Source organism: Desmodus rotundus, chromosome X (genome assembly GCF_022682495.2).
Source record: "Desmodus rotundus isolate HL8 chromosome X, HLdesRot8A.1, whole genome shotgun sequence".
NCBI classification, from domain to species: Eukaryota; Metazoa; Chordata; class Mammalia; order Chiroptera; family Phyllostomidae; genus Desmodus; species Desmodus rotundus.
The window spans coordinates 40,417,323-40,433,216 of record NC_071400.1 but is presented as its reverse complement, the minus strand read 5'-3'; the positions used below and the strand labels follow the sequence as shown (position 1 = coordinate 40,433,216).

Genomic DNA, 15,894 nt, shown 5'->3' with positions numbered 1-15,894 from the left:
TTCTCTTTACAGGAGGTTTATTTTATTGTCTCCACTAGATTCAGTCTATAAAGGGGAGGATACCTGTGTGGGATTAGTTCGAGGTCAGAGCCCTCTCCTCCATGTGTGCATGCACACACACAGTAAATACATTTCCCCACACATATGATCTCACAGTCACATGCTCCCTGGAGTCCATCTCACAAAAGTACTTCAGTAGTTAGCCATATACATGTACATGCAACAAGACGTGAGAATTGCCCAAGAGTGATTAAAGGTGGTGCATATATGTCTATGTGGGGAGGTCATTTTAGGGTATAGGTGTACACAAGCCAACAGGGCCATTAACTTGTAGATTATATTTTTCCCTTTCTCCTAAGATAGTTAAATCAAATGAAAAACACACGCTGACATCTTCCTGGGTGTCATGGAGGCAACTGTCTGGAAGGTTCACTTTTTACACTTCCAATTTCCTATGACAACTTCATTTTTCCCTGAGGGGCCTTCTCATATAAGGAGGGCTGCTCCTCAGCTTTCCCCGCATTCCCCACGCTTCCAAGGGGCGAGAGCTTCTTCTCAGAAGAGCGGTCTTCAGGCTTGCGGGCAATCAGCAGGCGGCAGGTGAGCAGGATTCCAAACACCAGGGCATGGGCATAACGTTTGAGAGGATCACCGACTAGCTGGTGGAAGAAGAGCACAACCAACACCAGCAAGAGCAGGAAGAAGTTGGCCACATCTTTGGGACGTCCAGGCACAAGGGTCATGACAATGCCACAGGCCACCTCAACAGCACCAATGCTTTTACGGAGGAGAATGGAATTGATCCCCATTTTCTTCAGCAGAGGAAGGGCTCGGACATAGGTCTTGTAAGCGCGTTTCTGGAGTAGAATACCATAAGGAAATCGCTGCATTAACTATGATTTTAACATTAGAATGAAGAAAACACCATTCCCTTTCCACACCAGCCAAGGGTGTCCCATTTTTACTGTTCCCCTAAATGAAAGCCTTGTAATTAAGATAAAGAAAAAAAGCAAGCAATTGGCTGAGATCCCTGTGATTTAAACCGTAGTAACAGCATGAAAGCTAAGAGAATTTGACTTTATAGTTTAAATTTTTTCTGATTATAAATCACAAACCACCTTAAGAAATTAAAAGAAAATTCACCGGGTCCATAAAATGGGTACGGATTAGCCACATCCATACTTTCTAGTGGCTGCCTTGCCCAAAGCCAGATGCATATGAATACGAGCAAAAATGAAACAAGGCAAGGCACAGTATGGTAAAGCCTCACTAATTTGGGCTTCCCTAATGTGGAATCTGTGATCATTCAGAAACTTCAGCTGAGCTGGAGTTTATATTTGTAGAATTTGTAAAAAAAAAAAAAAAAAAAAGTGTGTCCTAAGCAAGTAGAAAATTAAAAATGTATGTAAATGCCAGTCCTTTGTGTAACTTTAAAATATAGTAAGACAGAAATCATTCTCATGGTCATTGAGATAAATCCCCAGGCCTTCACAAGCCACCACTTTGATTTGCCTGGTTCAAGTTCATTCATTTTAATTCAACAAATATTTATTGAAGACCTACTATAGATTATTTGATGGAGATATACAGATAAATAAGACTGGGTCAAGAAGCTCTTGCTCTAGTTTGGGGAAGCAGATACATAAACAGTACTATAAAGCATCATTATTAGTGCTATATAATAGAAGTCTGTACAATGTCTAATTGTAGCCTGAAGGGAGACATCATAGGACAGAGGAGGGAGTCACTGGATATATTACAAAGTAATAGAATTATATGGACCTTAGAGTGATAGATAATCATATTTTTCAGTATTCACAGTGGCCTGATCCTTATTTTGGAGTAAACTGATGAGATTTTATTAAGTGTCTTATTAGGTTGGCCCACTGCTTTGTTTTCATTAAGTATCCATTAGTATTCAATGTTTATTGTCTCCTTATGCTAGGCACTGGACTACGTACTCTGAATATAGGTATCAAACATTCAAAGGCCCTGACTTCCTGAAACGAGTTCATAATGGGAAAAAGAATTACACAAATACATAAGTGCAATAAAGTATTATGAGTGCTGAAAAAAATTATGTAAGTGGGTACAGTGGAGGCACACCAGAGGAAATGGTCAAGTCTTCCTACATGGAGACTGAGAAAAGCTAGAGTAGAATCTTAAAAGAAGAGTAGGTGTTTGCAAGACCGATAAGGGAAGGTTATTGCAGGCAGGGGAAGCTGGATGAGCCAAGACCTTTAAAAACAAATTAGATTGGTGTGTTGTGAATACTGCCCCAGTTCAGCACAGGTTGGGGGGGAGAGGGGACACATGAGACAGGGAGATGGATATGAATCAGATCACAACATATATGTTGTGTTGTGGAGGTGGATTTTATCCTATAATCCAGGAGGAGTAACAAAATTTGCTTTTAAGGAAGTTCCCTCTGGAAAAAAAATGTGGAGGATGGGAGCAAGGAAACCAGGTGAGAGACCGGGACTCAAGTATTGACAGTGAGAGTAGAGGGAAGGGAACAAAGTCAAGGATACTTTGGATGCAAATTGAACAGAATTTGATGTCTTGTTGGATGTGAACATTGAGGGAAGGAGAAGCCAAGAAAGATTATCTGGTCTCTGGCTTGGGTGCCTGAGTATAAGTTTGGGAATGCACATAGAGGAACTGGGTGGGAGCAGCAGAGGGCAGGAGGGAGTGAGGAATTCAATTTGGGTTTTTCTGTATTGAAGACAATTAAGTGGAGATATTTGGTAGGCAGTAAGTAAGTGAGGTCTGGGATAAAAATATAGAATTGATAGTCATTTGGCACACCCAGGTAGAATGTATACAGTGGAAAAAAATGTGTGAAAGACATTTAAGAAATGGAGAGAAGAGTGTCCACAAAGTAGAAGAAAGTGTGGTCAGAAAAGTATGAGGAAAACTAGCAGAGACAGGATCATGGGGACCAAGAGAGGTTTTAGGAAGAGATTAGTCAAATAAATATCCAGAAGTTGAGTTGTTGCATCATATGGTAGTTCCATTTAAATTTTTTAGCAACTTCCATACTGTTTTCCATAGTGACCGAACCAATTTACAATCCTACCAACAGTGCACAAGGGTTCCTTTTCTTCACATCCTCACCAACAAAATCAGAACACTAATTTGAAAAGATATATACACCCCTATGTTCGTTTACATTAGCCAAGATGTGGAAGCAACCTATGTGTCCATTGATATATCAATGGATAAAGATGATTCTCATCCCCACCCCTCTCAGCAATATAAAAGAGTGAAATCTTGCCATTTGAGACAACACGGATGGACCTGGAGGGTATTATACTAGTGAAATAAGTCAGAGCAAGACAAATACCATATGATTTCACTTATATGTGGAACAGAAACAGACTCATAAATATGGAGAACAAACTGATGGCTGCCAGGAGGGAGGTGGTGGGAGGATGAATGAAAAAGGTGAAGAGGAATAAGAGGTTAAAAAATGCAGTTAAAAAATAAGTAAGCCATGGGGATATAGTGTATAGAACAGGGAATATAGTCAATAACACTGTCAGTAACTTTGTACAGTAAGAGATGGTTACTAGACTTACTGTGGTGATCCCATTGTAAGGTATATAAACGTAGAATCACTATGTTGTGCACCTGAAACTAATGTAATAGTGTATGCCAACTATACTTTAATAATTAAAATAGAAAAAAAAGGAGAGTTGAAAGTGCCAGATGCAAGACAGATACTATGAGAATTGGGCAGAAAGCCAAACTGACCTCTCAGAAGCATCTGGCACTTAGAATAGTTTCACACTCTCTAGTTTTGGAACAAATGTTAAGTCATTTCTCTCATTTCTGGACAAATGAATGCACCCTTATTTCATGGATTAATTGACATGAGTGGCACAAGATAATCCTCTTTGAGGACTATTACAAGACTGATGGTTTAGCCCTGGCCAGTGTGGCTCAGATGGTTGGAGCGTCGTTCAGTAACCAAAAGGTTGCGGGTTCATTTGCTGGCCAGGGCACATACCTAGGTTGTGGGTTCGATGGGGTCTGGATCCCCAGTCCGGGCGTGTGCAATTCCTGGTCCAGGCGCGTGTGGGAGGCAACCAATCGATGCTTCTCTCTGGCATCGATGGTTTTCTCTCTCCCTTCCTCTCTCCCTCTCTCTCTAAAAGCAATGAACAAGATGGTTTAGCCCTAGCCAGGTGGCTCAGTTGGTTGGAGCGTCTTCCCTGTACACCAGGAAAGGTTGCTTCCTGGTTCTATCCCTTGTCAGGGCTCATACCTAAGTTGTGGATTGGATCTGCGATCAGGGCACATACAGGAGACAACTGATTGATCGATGTTTCTCACATCATTTCTCTCTCTCTGCCTCTCTCCCTTCCTATCTCTCTAAAATAAATAAACATATCCTCCGGTGAACATTAAAAAAAGAAAGAAAGAAAGACTGATGGTTTAGTGAAAAAAGCGTGGGTTTGGATTCAAACAGACTTGGGTTCAAATCCCATCTCTGCCACTTTCTAGTTGAGTGTCCGTAGGCAAATTATTTGACCTCTCTGAGCTTCATTTTCTTTAGCAGGGCTGTGACTAAGGTGAAGTAAGTGAGGCTATTTGCCTTCAGTCAAAATTTAAGACAGTACCAAAAATACTCATTGATAAAGGTAAATAATATCCATGACAAACAAAATGTCAAATTTTTAAGTAAAGGCAGGATCCAACTCTGCACTTGTGCAGCACTGCCTCACTCACCTCTTCCTAGTTACATTCCTGTCAGATCCTGTCTTTATTTAAAATTTCACCTTACCCTAGTCCTGAGCATGGAAGGAAATACAAAATGTTAGTCATTCTTCCCTGCTCTTTCCATTTTAGTTTAAATCAGGGATTTTCAGAGAGAAATTAGGAGAGAGGATGACCAGCAGGCAGAGTAAAAACCCTGGGCTGAACTGAGCCAGACTGACGTGGAGCAGAGTAGAGCTGAGGGTTAGGTCACTTGGTGGTGGGAGAAGCCTGCCCATTTTCCATCACTGTTAATCTAGATGCCACTTGCCCACTCTCTCCCCCTCTGCATTCTGGTGACCGTAACAGGGGGACATTAGGGAAAGATATCTAGACTCAAGAGGCTTACTTAACACTTTGAAGTAAGGACCATACTTACTAGAAACACAAAGCTTCCCAAGAAGCAATTCCTAAATCCTAGGTGTAAGCTTCTGACATGATGAACACAAGAGGTAAGAAGAATTTCTTACTGTCATTTTAGAACCAAGCCTTCCAGATGCTGGCTGAATGGCTTCTAAAAAGTGCTCCTTTTTTGGTTAGGGCTAACCATTCATTATTCAAGAATAGATTCTGATCGATACTGTAGTGAAATCTATAGCCTGGGGCCAAATTCTGAGCCTTTAAATTGAGTTTTAAATTTCAGTGAACTTTTTCTCTCTATTTGGTGTTACTCCATATTACTTTTTCAGTTGTTTATTGAACCTCTTAAATTGCAGCTGTGGATATTCTTATGCAGCTAGCAGTTGCCTCTTTCTTTCCTCCTTTTCTCAAGAAGAAACTGCGTGTGGTAAGTCATGTCATCAAATCTTTAGTTCAAAGCTAAGTAGGTATAGATATCATCTATTCTCCAGGACACCAGACTCCAGACAGGGAATGTTGAATTTGTTAGAGATAGAACTAAGCTTAGATGGAGTCTTGACATCATAGGAAGCCCTTTATTCTTGCTCCTGTGGGGTAGGATAGAGACATCAAAGGATTGCCAGTTTCATCAATGTTTAGTCTGGAGCACCTCAGTTCTAACAATGGAAGGGCCTCATGTCTTGAGTCTATAGTAACTAGATCTCCAAAGACTTTCATTGTTCTGATGAAAAGAATAAAGAGAGTTAAATGAGTGACTCTCCCAAAAGGCTCATGCAATTCACTTTCTTAGGTCTGTTGCCTTTCCATTGCAATGACCCAGGCACTGTAATTACAGTTTCCTTTTAGGGGAAGGAAGCAGGAAAGAGAATGTTTCAAACCCCTTAATCAAAGGCAATCATCCAGCAATATCCTTGACTGGGATTCTTAAGATAAGCTAAATTCCAATTTTCCTTTTGTCCCTCAATTGCTTGGAGGAAATTACTATGTATTTTATTACCTCAGTTTCCCCTCTTGTAAATTAAGACAAATTAGTCCATTTAGTCAAAGAATCATAGCATAATAGTTTCAACCAAGGTCCACAGGCACACATTTTATCATTAATGAACTACACAATTAGAAATCCATATGTTTGCAAGCCACAGTAATTATTTTAATGATAATAGAGTTGAATCAAGCAGGCCCATTCTTGTGGTAGGAGGAAATATGATTCGCACATGAATCAAGAGCATATGGAGTCTTTCTGTAGTCATACCATTTTTTGTTCATTTATTTAATTGTTTTAGAAAGATTTTATTTATTTAGTTTTAGAGAGACAAGAAGGGAGGAAGAAAGAGAGGGAGAGAAACAATGATGTGTGAGAGATACATGGATCAGTCCCCTTTTGCACACCCCCAACTGGGGACCTGGCCCACAACCCAGGCACATGCCTTGACTGGGAGTCAAACCATTGACCTTTCACTTTGCAGGTTGGTGCTCAATCCCCTGAGCCACACCAGCCAGGGCTTGTCATTTATGCTTCACAACACCCCAGGGTCCATGGTCTCATATTAATGACATTAAACTTGAACAGCTCAGAATTGTCTAATAATATTCATCTTCGATGACAATTAATAACAGATCCAAACCAGATACCAGGATAAAATGGGAATGGGGGCAAGTGGTTTAGTACACTTTAATTCACTTATGCCAATTAAGTAAAAGAAATAATAATTTGGCTGGTATACTGCATCATTCCATTTACATAATGGTCAAAAGCAGGTAAAACTAACTTATGCTGTTAGAAGTCAGGATACCAATTACCCTTGTGGAGGTAGTAACTGGAAGGGGCCATAAGAGGGATTTCTGAGGTGCTTATTATGTTCTGTTCCTTAATATGGGTACTGGTTACACAGGAGTGTTCCCAAAATTCCTTGCACTGTATACTTAATGTGTACATTTCAGTATGTATGTTATACTTCAGTAAAATTTACAGGGAAAAAAACTATATGAAACCAGAAGAGGGTATTGACAAAAAAATTCATACATATCATTAAATACTCATCAAAGCTTATATAATGTACAACACAAAAAAGTGAACCTAGTGTAGACTAGGGACTTTAGTTAATAATAATGTATCAATATTGGCTCATCAATTGTAATAAGTGTACCACACTAATGCAAGATATTAATAATAGGGGGGAGGGGGTATGTGGGAACTCTGTACTTTCTGCTCAATTTTTCTATAACCTATAACTGCTCTCCCCAAAATAAAGTTCATTAATTAAAAAAAAATCTAGCCATAAAGCCTATATAAGTGCTGCAAAATTTACTGACTCAAGTATGATTTCCCTGAATCTCTGTTGGAGAACATGTCACATGTGAATCTCAGATCCTTTGTTTTTGTTTTTAATCCTCACCCAAGGATATGTTTACTGATTTGAGGGAGGGGGAGGGAGAGAGAGAGAGAGAGAGAGAAACATTGATATGAGAGAGAAACATCGATCAGTTGCCTCCCATATGCACCCTGATACAGGATGGAACCCAGAACCTGAGTATATGCTCTGACCAGGAATCGAACTCACAGCCTTTTTGTGTACAGGATGATGCTCTCACCAACTGAGCCACCAGCCAGAGCCAGATCATGTCTTAAATGCAATAAAAAGCTATCACATGTTTAAGTGCCAAGTATGCATATGAATGGTAAACACTTTTTAAGCACTAAATATAATATATATAATATGTAATATATATAACCATTGTCATATAATGCTCACTTAAAGAGGAAGCTGGAAATCCGGTCATACTAACAAAGGTAGACCCCACCCTGATTGCATTTTAGGGCAAAAGAGTCTGACTTCTACTGTCAGTCAAAAGTCATTCTGAAACAAGCACAGTTCTTGACCACTGAGGGGCTATAAGCTCCCTGGCATAAGCACCAATGTAGTTTAGCTTGGGATAGCTAGCTGTGTGAACTAAGCAAAATCAGTTTACATCTCAGGGTCACCTTCCTCTCTGAGGGAATAAATCTACTGTGCCACCTCAGAAAGCAGTATAAGCATCAGTGAATTACTATCGTATTGCCTACTTGGAAAGCAATTAATGGCAGTGATTGGAAGCATAAAATATTTCCTACAGACATTAAATAAACTGCCCAAACATATCTGGAGTGTTTCCCCAGGGTTACACAAACAGAAGGGCACTTTAACTATAGATAAGCATATTAGTCAAATCAACAAACCCTCCCTATGAGGGGATGCAAAGAAGCAGAGACTTGCCCTGTCCTGAAGGCCAAAAATCCCTTGGCTTCATTGTGACAGGATTTTTGGTGTTTTCTTACTATTCCATATGTGGCCCCTTGTGTTTATAGGATGGAACGTCTGCTAGAAAGAGCTGAATACTAAGTGTACAGCAAGTGAACCATTCATATTTTCCTCAATACTGCACAGGAAACTGCTTCGCAGCAGTTGTAAGAGCTCTCTCCCAATTTCATGTGAATTAATGAAGGCATTTAGTTGAGGGAGTGGTTGGTCTTATTGAATTCACGTGGAATTTAGAATACTCTAATGACAACTTGCTAACTCTGGAGGAGGCATGGCACAACACACACAAAATGGACTATTCAGGAGAGGCACCTGGAAATTCTTCATGGGGTCCAATGTGCGTTACCCAGCAGCCCGTGTGGAGTTGTCAATATTAGCTGATTTCATAAAGTCTGTTCACCAGGGCAAATGAAAATAACATCTTGTTCTTCTAAATGCCTAATACTAATCCCTCAACTTAGGAATCCACTGCATAAAATACAATTTATTATCATTACCATGTCACTCAGCATTTTTCGAACAGCTAACCAGATGCTTCCATGTGTACTCTCAGTTAGTATGGACAACAAACTTCTGAGGTAGGTATTATTATCCTCATTTTACAAATGAGGAAACTGAGACACTAAGAATGTCAGCATTTGAACCCAAACCTATATGACTCAATTTCCACTAATTTCTCTTGGCTTCCCCGGTAGAGACAGGAAAGAAGTTCATAGTCATTTCTCTGTTTGGTTTTTAACCGTGATTCTTCAGAGAGGTGTTAACACCTGAACATAACACTAATGGCTTTAGAACAAGAAAAAGAAAAGCTGGCAGAAACGGAAAAAAATTTGATTTTGAAAAATTAGTTTGAAAGTAAAACAAAATCCCAAGCTATGGATTGGGGCAGTTGAACTGATACAAAAAAAGAAGAGAGAATATGCCAGATATGTTTAAAAATCAGTTGTGCTCTGGCTGGTGTGGCTCAGTGGCTTGAGTGCTGGCCTGGAATGAAAGGGTCTCTGGTTCGATTCCCATTGAGAGCACATGCCTGGGTTGTGGGCCAGGTCCCCAGTGGGGGAGTGTGTGTGAGGCAGCCACACATTGATGTTTCTCTCTCTCTTTCTCCCTCCCTTTCCTTCTCTCTAAAAATAAATAAATACAATATTTTTTAAAAAATCAGTTGTAAGTCCTGCCATCCAAAAAGCTGTAACCATTTAATGTCTTTTCTGAGAGTACTGGGTCACAGACTTGGTTTCTAATCTCTGCTCCAACAACAGCCTACCTATGATCTTGGATCAGTTAACAATCTGTAAAATAAGAATAAATAATAAAATGCATCTACCTCACAGAGATGTTTTAAAGAACAAATAATATTGCAACAACAACACTTGAGATCTTATAAGAAAAGCCACTGCAGTTCAATACCAGACTAACTCCATCAGTGCAGAGGAATCATTCCTAAAGAAAACAGAAAATCCCAGATAATAGGTCAGCTGATCTAGGGTTGGGGTCCTGAGGGGCTACAGCACCCTTCTAGGAATCTAGAAATAGCTTCTAAACTGCATAATTGAGAGTCAACCAGAGAATTCTGAAGGGTGATGACCAGCCAAAACAGTGCTACAATGACTCATTCATTTATCCATCCATTCAATACATGTAAATTGAGCACCCTCTTTGGACTAGAACTGAAGAACTTGATTTTCCCTATTTACTATGGGTTCAAGAATAAAGCTGGGCCAGCCCAAGCACTATTCAGTGGGCCCTATCCCAGAGAGCCATCTCCAGCCTGAGGCCCAGTGCTCAATGCAGGAGGGGACCCTGGAAAAGGGAAATCTAATAATCCTCCTCAAGTTTCATACTACTGTGAAATCTACTTCCCAGCTAAATATAGTTCTTCCATTTCCTCTAGATGGCCCTGAGCACAGAAGCATAGAATTGTGAACACATACACACAAAGGTTCTGTACTGCTGTACTAGATTATACCTATTTAAATGTGTTCCTTTGTATGATATGAAGTCTTCATATATGTTTATTCCGCCTTTTATTAGACTGCAGTAAACAGCTCCACTCCCTAGGAAGAAATCTACTGTAAACCCATTTGTGGCTGGTCCTCTTTGTGAGCTCCTGCCAAACTGGTAGAAAGCTCCCCAGTGACTCCATCTTAGTTGGATTGTCTGCAGAGCCTACACTGTGCTTGGATCGAAGCTTGGGGAAACCGTAAAGCAGCTGAGCAGGGTCTGGGAGACAGGGAGTATACTGAGGAAGGGTACTGTGTCCCCAAGGAAAGAGAAAGCTTAAAAATACCTAAGGTGCATACACACAGATATATAAATATATGAAAAGTAAATCAAGACCATATTCATTTATTTATTACCTAATACCACATTACTACTGCCAAGACAAAATGTAGTGTCATTTTCCCCTCGACCTAGTCCCTCTGCCTTTGGTGGCTACTCCCCTTCCCCCCCCACACACAATGCAGGCTATCTTGGATACTCATTTTGACCTGATTTCAATTCCATCTGGTCAAACATATTGTGGGGGGGGGAGGAGAAAAACACATTAGGATTTGCCACTGGGACTAGACCTAGGCCCTTGAGTAGCAGCCCACCCTTTCCCACCCCAGGGTGATCCTGCAATGAGGGAGACATGGAAAGGACCAGCTGGAACCCTGAGACAGAAGCCAGATCTGCCAGCTAACATTTTCTGAGCATCTACAATTTGCCAGTCTCCATCCATTTGCAGCTGCAGTGGGCTCCAGGATTGCTGTGTATTCCTATCAATCTGTGCAGCTATTCCTTCTTGCCCTAAAGAGGAGTCCCTCTTGCCTCTTTTCTCTCTCCCTTCCTGTTCCCCCCGACAAGCTCCTTTCCTTCTTGATCTTGAGAGCCCAGTGATGGGCTCCCTCTTATTACTGGCAGTCTGGCAAAAAAAAAAAAAAAAGAAAAAGAAAAAAGTGAGAAGCAGGTTCTCTTCAGCTGGGGTGGGGAAATAAAGAGGTAAAGTGATGGAAAGAGTCGAGAGTGCTGGAAACATCCCCTGCCGTCTCCTCATTCTCCACAGCAGAGGAACAAGTCCTCTTCATGCCCAACTGGAAAGAACAGCCCAGCCCCCAGGTTGCAGAGGAGATGTTTTGACCAGTCACCTTCCGTGATTCTAACTCTGCAAGAGGGCCTGGCCCTGGGCAATCACAGGAGGCAAGGTGAGGATTATGTGCTATTACAAGAGAGAAAAGGCAGGCTTTGCAGATTGTGCAGATTAGCACACAAAACAAGTCAAAATAAAACAAAACATCCAGCTCTCCCCCTGAGAGAAGAGAATGAAGCAAGCTCTTGGTGACCTTTATTTGGGCCAAGACTGCTTTGTCTCAAGGAGAAAGACACACACCCAGGCTGCTAAGGGAATACCATCAGCTCTCCACCTGCGATGAGGAGTATCTTTCCCTGCTTCTAAAAATTGTTCATTTTAGCAGCCCATTCTCCCCCAGCTCTTTCCCTTCTTCCCCTTTGTTCTTCCTGATCGCAAAAAAACTCTCCAGGTTGCTAAACACTTAGCTTCAAGGGAAGTAATCAGATTTGCAGACTAGTTGTCCCGACTTTGGCTGTGCTGAAAGAAGGGAAGGGTTCCTGACACTGACAGGTGTTACGCAGGTCTCAGCCTTCTGAATTACTTGCGGGTGTGGGGAACTCACTGGGCAACCCCTCCCCCAACTGGCATTCAGTGGCTCCAGAACAGTTGCTCGGCGTGGCCCACAAATGAAATCGCTGTTGCCCAGCTGCTCCTTCCGAGCTGCAAAGTTGTTGGGGAGACTGAAGGGTCCGGGTGGGGGTGGGGGTCAAGGAGATGGGACCGTGGACTGGGAAGGAAAGAAGGGGAGAGGTATTCGCTATCCCTTGGGGGTGCGCTCCTCATCACCCGTTTGCTTCACTTACCATCTCATTGTAGGCATCCTTGCTGAGCCTTGGGGTCAACTTGATAGTCCCCATAAAAACAAAGAAGAGTCCCAGGGCCACTGAGAGGGCCACGACAGTTACGGTTCTGGGGGATGCCATGGAGTCACCAAGGCGGGTCCCAAATAATCCTCTGCTTTGCGCACCCTGTGTGTCTAACGCGCTGGCAGTTAACACAGAGAAAGAGAGAGGGAAGCTGCGGAGGCAGCAGGCAACTAGAATGACAAAGGGAGAGGAGGGAGCTCGAGAGAAAAATTGAAAGATCGAGATTCTACCTCTCCCACTACAACAATCGCTGGGTCCTAATGCCCTACGCTGGCTCCTCACTAGCCAAAATCAGTCTCCAAAGTTAGAAGAATCCCTTAACTGAGATGGGAACTTCAAATCTTAAATGGGGAAAAGGTAGGTTAGGCTTGGAGCTCACTCCCTGAGCTGCCTCTAGATTGAGGATAAGGGAAGACCTCATTTCTACCGCTTCCCATCAGGCTCATTTTTCGTCTCTGTAATCCTGTAATTATCAGTTACTTTTTTCAACCTCTCTCATTTTCTCCCCTTTTCTTTCTCTCAGTCAAATCGTTAGTCCTAAGAATTGCCCAGTGGTTTAACTGCAGTGTTTTCAGCTTGGCATTCGAGACCCTATGCTTATCTTCCAATAGCTCCTACTACCACATGCCACCCCCTCATCTCCTATCTACTCAAGGCCCCGTACAAACCTGAGCTGTCCCACCTCCACTACCTTCCTTTCCCTACTCCACCACTCTTCACTAACATTCGATCTTTTCTTCAATATCACCTCCTCCATAAACCCTTCCCTGATCCATTCCCAGCTGGATTTGATTTCTTCCTCCTCTGATTTCCTGCATTAATAACCAATATTTATCGACCGTTTACTAGACGCTAGACACTGCCCTTTACTTGTATTAATGAAGTTATCTTTACAGCAACACTGTGAGCTAGATGTGAGCTCCCATTTCATTCATGGAACCCTGAAGAACAAGGAAGTTAAATACGTAACTTGCCCAAGAGTTTACACTAATAAATGGAAAGCCAGAATTCAAACCTAGGTAGTCGTTTCCAGAGCCTGGGATCTTAACCACCTCTTTGTATAATACTTTACATCATTAGTATGGCACTTACCTGATACTGCTTAGCACTGTAATTACATGTACACACCCACACACACACCTTTTTTTGAGAAGCAGTGTTCATTAAGGGAAAGAGAACAGTCTGGAGCCAGACTCAGAAGGTTCAGTGTTTAAATCCCCACTCTGCCATTAAATCTGTGAACTTGGATAAGTCGCTTAACTTATCTATATCTTATTAACTTATCTTATTTATAAAATGTGGATGAGAATTCTGCCTCAAAGGTTTGTTGTAAGAATTCCATGTAAGTCAATTGCCTAGCAAGTGCCTAACATTTGATTCCTTAATGGATGTAGTTCACTTCTTGCTTCTTCTGGCTTCCAAATCTACTCTGTAATTAGTTTAGATTATAAGAACTTAAAAGGTAGGAAATATATGTGTGTGTGTGTGTATATATATATATATATATATATCCCCTCATAGTACCTAGAGCAACACCTTTTGTACACCAGATCTTAAATCTTTGTTGGGAAAAATTGATGATTTTAAATGCAAATATCCCTGGGAGTGGTAATACTCTAAGATTAGCAATCATATACATCATATGGTGGGAGAATTTCAGACCCTTTTCTGATTATAATTCAACCTATAAATTATTGAGTGCCTATAATGTGCATACAAGGATTTAGAAACTGTAGGAATACACAGATAAATGAGTTATAGACCCTGTTCCCAATGTGCTTGTTGTATAGAAGGAAGTAGGGTTTATTAGAGAGGAGAGAATTTCTTTATACACACAAGAAAGACTGGAAAGAATAAACCAAAATGCAATGTTTTTTTTTTGTTTTTTGTTTTTACCAATTGTCTTCTAAATGTCCTACATTGACTGTTGAAGTAAAATGAGCACTTAGGGAAGTCCGTTTATATAGTTCAGCAACTGATCAATATATATATACACATACACACAGTACATACTCTTTCCCCTTTCAAATTATATGATAATGGGAATAATATTATCCATTATAAAATGTATATACTGAATAATAAATAGTATAAGGAAAAATAACTCTTGATCCCAACGTGGAGTGAGATAAACATTGTTAATATTTTGGTCAGTGTTTTAATTAACCTTTTTCTTAAGTACTTCTTTAAGTACAAAATAGATATAAATATTTTTTCAAACTTTGACCTACTATAGAGTCAGTTTTATACCCTTTGTTTCACTTGTTAGCATTTTGCCATATCATTAGACTGTCTTCAAAAACAAAATCTTTAAAAATGATTGCATAACACTTCAGCATCATTTGCATGTACTATAATTAATTTAACTGCTCTCTTTTTGTTAGATATTGATGTTGTTTCCATGATTGTTTCTTGTGCAAGGGAAGATGTGATGCATATCCTTGTATATAATAATTTTTCTGAATTCCTGAATTTTTCCTTAGGATAAATTTCTAGAAGTCAAATGGATCCAAATTACAAACTTCTTATTTCATATATATATGAAATATATATTAAGAGCTAACATTTACTTATTACCAAGAAGATGCCAGAAAGTATGCTCTGTGACTTGCATATATTGTAAGATTAGTACTGCTAATTCTTGCCATTTTGTGCATAAGGAAATGGAGCAAGGAATGAAGCAGTTCCCTGAATTCAGATCAGGGCTGTCACCTTTTGTAGTATTCAACCTAAACCTGTGTTGTTGCTCAGTATGCTGCTGCTGTTCCTTTCGTTCATTTAAGACAGGGGTGTCTTAGTTGACACCTCTTAATTGACAGGGCCGAAATAATTTTAGGACTGTATAACTGTAACTAGTTCTTAACTGTGAAGGAGTTGAAATTACATTCAGCCCTTTGAAGGCAACCGTGAGGCTGATGTGGCCCCCCCGTGAAAATGAGTTTGACACCCCTGATTTAAGAGATATGAATATTTAAAAGGTTCTTTTAAAAAAAATTAATTTTTATTGATTTGAGAGAGAGAGAGAAAGAGAAACATCAATTGGTTGTTCCACTTATTTATGCACTCATTGGTTGATTCTTGTATGTGCCCTGACTGGGGACTGAACCTACAACCTTGGTACAGGTTGTACAATCAGTACAATGCTCTAACTAACTGAGCTACGTGGCCAGAACATAAATGATTCTTAATACATATTACTTACATGCTCTCCAGAAAGGAAATTTACACTCCCATCAGCAGTGTAGAAGTGTGTGCGCTTCACCACATCAGATCTACATTGAGAATTTCAATTTTTCATCTTCACTAATTTCATTCATTTAAAAATGTGTATTTCATGGGATATTTAAAACATTTTTATACATTTATTAGTTGTATGTATCTCTTCTGTTTATGTCCTTTTCTATTTTTATTTTGAGTATTGGTGTTTTTGATTGTTTCATAAGAACTCTTTAAATCATGCTGACATCAGTCATGTTTTGAATATTTGTCCCAGTTT

The 15,894-nt window shown here is 40.3% G+C and overlaps 1 protein-coding gene across 1 annotated transcript; it reads right to left on the bottom strand.

Annotated features, from left to right (window-relative positions):
• Positions 1-12,662, bottom strand: TMEM35A (transmembrane protein 35A). Its single transcript, XM_024578747.4, has 2 exons — positions 12,336-12,662; positions 1-857 (listed from the first exon to the last, which is right to left on the bottom strand). The coding sequence occupies exons 1-2, from the start codon at positions 12,453-12,455 to the stop codon at positions 453-455; spliced, it is 525 nt and encodes a 174-aa protein (XP_024434515.1). The 5' UTR covers positions 12,456-12,662; the 3' UTR covers positions 1-452.
• Between the last annotated feature and the right edge of the window lie 3,232 nt (positions 12,663-15,894).